Consider the following 6,000-nt stretch of genomic DNA (forward strand, 5'->3'; position numbering starts at 1 on the left):
TGGAAGTGACCGGGGCAAGTCCTTTCGCCGCTACAAAACGCTATTTTTATACCTCTTCTACTGTTCCAACCAACACTACACTGACGTGGTAGTGAGTAGAGGGTCCCTAAAGCCAAACCGAAGTATCCCCACGTCTTTATGTGGTCGGATAGAGAGTCCAGAATGAATTTAATCGAGTCCGTACCTTTCCGGAAATGTTATTTAGATGTTGTTAACGCGTTGCTAGCTGCAGCAGTGACATTTCCGGAAAGGTACGGACTCGATTAAATTCATTCTGGACTCTATCCGACCACATAAAGACGTGGGGATACTTCGGTTTGGCTTTAGGGACCCTCTACTCACTACCACGTCAGTGTAGTGTTGGTTGGAACAGTAGAAGAGGTATAAAAATAGCGTTTTGTAGCGGCGAAAGGACTTGCCCCGGTCACTTCCAGGCTAACGAGTTTTGGCTAAAAACGGTGAACTCGAACTTTCTCAAAATACATCCGAATGACATGATTTTGGTGTCAACTCAACGTATGTACTCCCAATAGTTCGAAAAATTGATCTAAAGTGCATTTCACTCCGGATTATCCCTTTAATGTGCTATATTGTGTGCAGAATCCCCAAGTGACGTCTCCTAATGTGACTGATCTCCTCTTTGCCGTGTGTGTGTGTGTGTGTGTGTGTGTGTGTGTGTGTCAATAGATGGGAGGATACGGACAGCACGGCCCACACGGCCCCCATGGCCCAGGCCCCTACAGCCACCAGGGTCAGGCCGCAGGCTACTACGGCCAGCAGGGCCCCCCATCACATGGCCCCCAGCAGCAGCAGTCCCCGTACCCCCAAACCCCCCACGGCTCTGGTCCCCCAGGCCAGCCACCCTACTCGCAGCAGCAGCAGCAGCCGCAGCAGCAGCAGCAGCAGCAGCCCCCATCAGCCGCCCACGGCCCCCATGGACCCCAGGGGGGGCCCTACTCCCAGGCCCAGGGTCCCATGCAGGGGCCTCCCCAGGGCCAGCCGCCCTTCCCTCACGGGCACCCCCACGGGCACGGCCCACACCCTCACCCCCACTCGCAGCCCCCGCAGGCTCAAGCGGGCCATCCGCCAGGCCACCCGCAGTTTGGGCAGTCGCAGCCTCAGCCTCAGCCTCAGCCGCAAGGGCCCGGTGCCCAACCCAACCCCCAGGGGCCGCAGTCCCAGCAGCCCAACTACCCGCAGCAGCAACCCGGCCCTGGTCCCACCCCTCAACAGCAACAGCAGCCCCAACAAACGCAGCAGCAACAACAACAACAACAACAACAACAGCAACAACAGCAGCAACAACAACAACAACAGCAGCAGCAGCAGCAAACTGCATCACAGCAGCAGCAGCCCCAGCCCCAGCCCCAAGGACCCCCTCAACCACAACAGCAGCAGCAGCAGCAGCAGCCACCACAGTCGCAGCAGCAAACGCCGGGTCCTCCGCAGCAATCCCAGCAGCCCCCGGGGCAGGGGCACGGGCACGGGCCGGGCTCTCAGGGTCAGCCTTCCCCCTACTCCCAGACCCCTCCCTTGCAGCAGCAGCAGTCTCCCTTCCAGCGCTTTGTACCTCCATCACAGGTAAAGACACACACACACATGCACAAGACACACACACACACACACACACACACACACACACACACACACAGAGATTGAAAACAAGTGGTGGGAGTCCAGAGGCAACTTAACATCCACATTCTGAATCCATGGCTAATGTAATGTTGATGGAAGTAGTATATTTTCAGCCAGTTGTCCAGCTTGTGCTCATAGGCTATATTGTCAGGTGTTATGGCTGCGTCAGGACGGGCCAGTCACCTCAACGGCCGCATCAAAAGTGCTGTTTTGGACAGGTGTTCTAGTTGGACCTGTGAGCAGAGCATTCTCCTGGAAGACAGCAGGACATAAACAAAACTAAATGGGATCTGTGGATTCGGTGCCTTCATTGATCCAGACAGCTGGAGATGGCTTTAGGGTGTGTGTGTGTGTGTGTGTAGTGGTGGGAAACACAGATCTCTGTTGTGTTTTGAGGAGGTAAAACAGCTGCTTGCTTTGAAGCTGAACGTGCACAGACAGTCTGAGTGAAGGTCAGCTGCACGCACTGCTAGAACGAGCAGTATGTGTGTGTGTTTTTAAAAATGCATCAGCAAGGCTGTTCATTTTGAGTGTGAGTGTGTGTGTGTGCACGCGCGCGCTCTGAAATTTGGTCATATTTATCTCACCCCCCCTTTTTCAATTCTCTTTCCTCACTTTTTCTCCCTTCCTCTCCTCTTCTTACTTCTCTCTGTACTTCCCTGCATCTCTATCTCTCTCTCTCTTTCTCTTTCTTTCTCTCCCTCTCCTTTCTCTTTCTTTCTTTCTTTCTCATTCTTTCTTTCTTTCTCTCACTCCATCCCTCCTTCCTTTCCCACTCTTCCTATTGTCTCCACCTCTTCTCTCTTCAACTACATCTATCTCTCCATCTCTCTCCCTCCATCTCTCCATCCCTCTCTCCTCTCCCCCTCCCCCTCCAGGAGCTCTCCCAGGACTCCTTCAGCTCCCAGTCCAGTGCTCCCCCCTCCAGCCAGCCGCTGGCCCCCAGTAAGGGAGGTGCGGAGGACAGCATGCAGGGCCGACCCTCCAGCCTGCCGGTGAGTCTCTGCTCTGCTCTGCCCTGCTCTGCCCTACGCTCCTCCCTTAAGGCTCGCTTATAAGGGACTTGCTTTAGTGGACGCAAAGCACTCGGACTGTTCTGGACCAGTACTTGTTCTGACTCCGGAACCTGGACTTGTTCTCTATGACCCGTACTTGTTCTGACGCCGGAACCTGTACTTGTTCTCTATGACCCGTACTTGTTCTGACTCCGGAACCTGTACTTGTTCTCTATGACCCGTACTTGTTCTGACTCTGGAATCGCACTTGTTCTCTATGACCCGTACTTGTTCTGACTCTGGTACCGCACTTGTTCTCTAAGACCCGTACTTGTTCTCTATGACCTGTGCCTGTTCTGACTCCGGAACCGCACTTGTTCTCTATGACCTGTACTCTTATGTTACTGTTCTCTTGTCTGCTTGCACCCCGGTGGACTTTTGCATATGCTTTTGCAAGTAAAACAGCATCACCGGATTAACCTCATTTGTTTCCTGACCATACCGTTGACAGATCGGGATTGGGTTAAACTTTAAACATGTATTGCGTCAGTGGGTTTGTGATTTGGTTGTGCACACGTCACATTTAGACACATGGAAAGGTGGGACAAGACCTTTCGAATTGAGAAACCTCTTGCATAACAGTGTCAAAATGATGCACTTGGATAAGATGATGCTAGTGGTGATGGTTCCCTTTTAGCAGGTGATAACTCGGCCTCTTCAGTTATGGCAGGGTTGAGATAGACCGAGGTGATGAGGAAGTCAGGGGCCCTAGAGAGGAGAGGAGTGTCTGTGTGAAGTTCCGTTTTGCGCTTCTGTGTGTGTGTGTGTGTGATTTGTTCAGAGGATACAGATAACCTCATTGAAAGCATCCAGGAGAAGGGAGGGTAGCTTGTGTGAGAAATGAGATCATTAATGAGTGGGAATGAAAGTAAGACTGAGCGGATGGGGAGAGGAGGAGAGGGGAGGGCGAACAAATGACAGAGAGAGAGATGGGGGGGGGGTAGAATGAAAGGAAGGATGACTGAAAGTGTGTGAGTGAGTGGTGTAGCAGGAAGAGGAAGGGTGTGTGTGTGTGTGCATGCGTGAGTGAGCGAGGGAAGCCTCAAAAGAGGAAAGAGGGAGAGTGGAAAAAAAGGCGAGAGAGCGCTCTGTCTCTGTGTGTGTGTGTGTGTGTGTGTGTGTGTGTGTGTGTGTGTGTGTGTGTGTGTGCCAGCGGGGGATGCCCTCAGGATGTGTTTCCCTCCTCTTTTATTTCTCTCTTATTTATTTATTTATATATATCCCCTGGGCACAGCCATCATCGGCCGCTGCTTGGCCAGGGTTATTCCTCTCTCTCTCTCTTTTTTTCACCCCTCTCCTTTCCTTTCCAGGGGATTCCCCTTGGCTGCGCGCGATTGGCTATGAGATGCTGTAATCTGGCCGTGGGCCGGATGCATTACCCCCCCCCCCCCCCACACACACACACACACACACACCAGTGGCATATCATACAGATTAGCCCCTGCTGCTAACTCTAGCCTGTGTTCATGTGGAGAACACACGCCTCTAGCCTGTGTTCACACATTCATGTGGAGACCACACGCACACAGCTGCTGGACCACACGTGTGTGTGTGTGTGTGTGTGTGTGTGTGTGTGTGTGTGTGTGTGTGTCAGGGAACTGCATCTGTCACGCATGCTAATGTTAGGCTAACGGTAACTTATTGGTTTTATCCTTCCTTTAACATCACTGATGCAGCTGCCATGATTAGGTTGTTGAGGTTAATACCAACATAGCCTCTGTTGTTGGATCATAACAGTAGTAGTCTTTATTCATGTAGCTGTAAAAGTTGGTAAAATCTGGTTGAACTTGCATTGGAACAGTGTGGAAGGTTGTGGTTGGCAAGTGAACAGGTGCACTGGTGAACTGTTCAAACCGTGTTACAACCGCACACAAGGGAGGTAATGAAGGCAAATATTGCCGCAAACACACAGCTAGATCAACAGAGATAAGAGACTTTGGACTAAGTAAGTCAGTTTGTTTTATGCTGGCTGGTTTTATGTGTACAGATTCAGATACAAAAAGTGTAGCTCTGGTGTGTGTGTGTTCGTTCGTTCATTAGCACAAACTTAGTAGTTAACTAACGGAAAATTCCAGCAAGGTCTCCCCTCAGGCGTATCGGGCTTATCCTAAAACGGCCAGGTCCCGCGCTGGCAGAAGGTTCCGGGGAGTTGTGAAACGACGAGGCGAAGTGAACTGTGAGAGAGTCTGAGTGGAAGAGGAGAGGAGGAGGGGAGGGGAAACCGGACGGACGGGTCAGACCGGTCTCTCTCTCTCTCTCTCTCTCTCTCTCTCTCTCTCTCTCTCTCTCTCTCTCTCTCACTGACTCTTCATCTTGTTTTTGCTGAGCTGACTGCAGGCGCCAGCAGCAGTGTTAGGGCAACAAACACGACCAACTCACCATGATGCTGAATGCAAGACATACAAATGAGTTTTTAAACTCTGTAGAAACACACCACTGATGTGCTTTTTTTGAATCTGCTGTCAGCCATTTTCTCTGCGCCTTGATCTAAAATGGCTACTTGTTGTAGGCTTGTTCTACTGGGTCTCTTTACTTTGTTAGCTTTTGACATGGAGGCTGAGGGCTCAGAGTCACTGATTTTAGTTTTGTCATATTTTCAGAATGTTGTTTGTCCAAGCTTTAGTTAGACAGACTAGTCGGTCCTTCTCCTTAATACATATCTCTCTCCCTTTACTGTATTAAAGACTAACTAAAATGTCAGTGTGTTACGCTGGCTGCAGTATCAACATCAACCTTACAAAGGCAGCACTGTGGGCGGCACCATCAGGTGGCTTTGTGCCTGATTGGCTCTAAGTACGGGTGTGCGTTTGTTTACCCAGGTACACAGGTGTGTGTGGTTTACCCGAGGGCAGTTTCGCAGGCTGAGCGTTCTCTCTCGACAGGTAGGTTAGAGAGAGGCTTTTGCAATAGCGCGGGAACGCCCACGTACCTGTGGTGTGTGTGTGTGTGTGTGTGTGTGTGTGTGCGTGCCTGTGTATGCGCGCGCACTTGTGTTGCGTCCAAATCTTCTCCTCTTTCAGTTAAAATGATATGTTATGAACATGGTTAATCAAGAAGTTGAGCTGTTGCAAGATGTTTTGCAGTGTTAGTTTATTGTGGAAATACAGGGTAGTGTTATTTTTGGGATTGTAGGTTGAGAAATGAAACCAGGCACCAGTTGTATCTGCTCAGACAAACTGGAAGACACACACACACACACACACACACACACACACACAGGCAGGCAGCAGATCTTGTGCACATCTTGAGAGCTAATCGTAATTAATTAGCTCTCAAGATGTGCACAAGTCGCACAATGTTCTCAATTCCC

The 6,000-nt window shown here is 50.8% G+C and overlaps 1 protein-coding gene across 7 annotated transcripts in view; it reads left to right on the forward strand.

The window, feature by feature from the left end:
- Window positions 1-6,000, forward strand: part of arid1ab (AT-rich interactive domain 1Ab) — a 59,009-nt gene that overhangs the window by 20,135 nt on the left and 32,874 nt on the right. For 6 of the 7 annotated variants that reach the window (XM_062528781.1, XM_062528783.1, XM_062528782.1 and 3 more), the window contains exons 3-4: window positions 688-1,581; window positions 2,514-2,630. In XM_062528781.1, coding sequence (XP_062384765.1) covers window positions 688-1,581; window positions 2,514-2,630 — 1,011 coding nt within the window. The remainder of the gene's footprint in view (window positions 1-687; window positions 1,582-2,513; window positions 2,631-6,000) is intronic. The other variant, XM_062528784.1, reaches the window with a different exon arrangement.

The sequence above is a fragment of the Sardina pilchardus genome, chromosome 24 (genome assembly GCF_963854185.1).
Source record: "Sardina pilchardus chromosome 24, fSarPil1.1, whole genome shotgun sequence".
NCBI lineage: Eukaryota > Metazoa > Chordata > Actinopteri > Clupeiformes > Clupeidae > Sardina > Sardina pilchardus.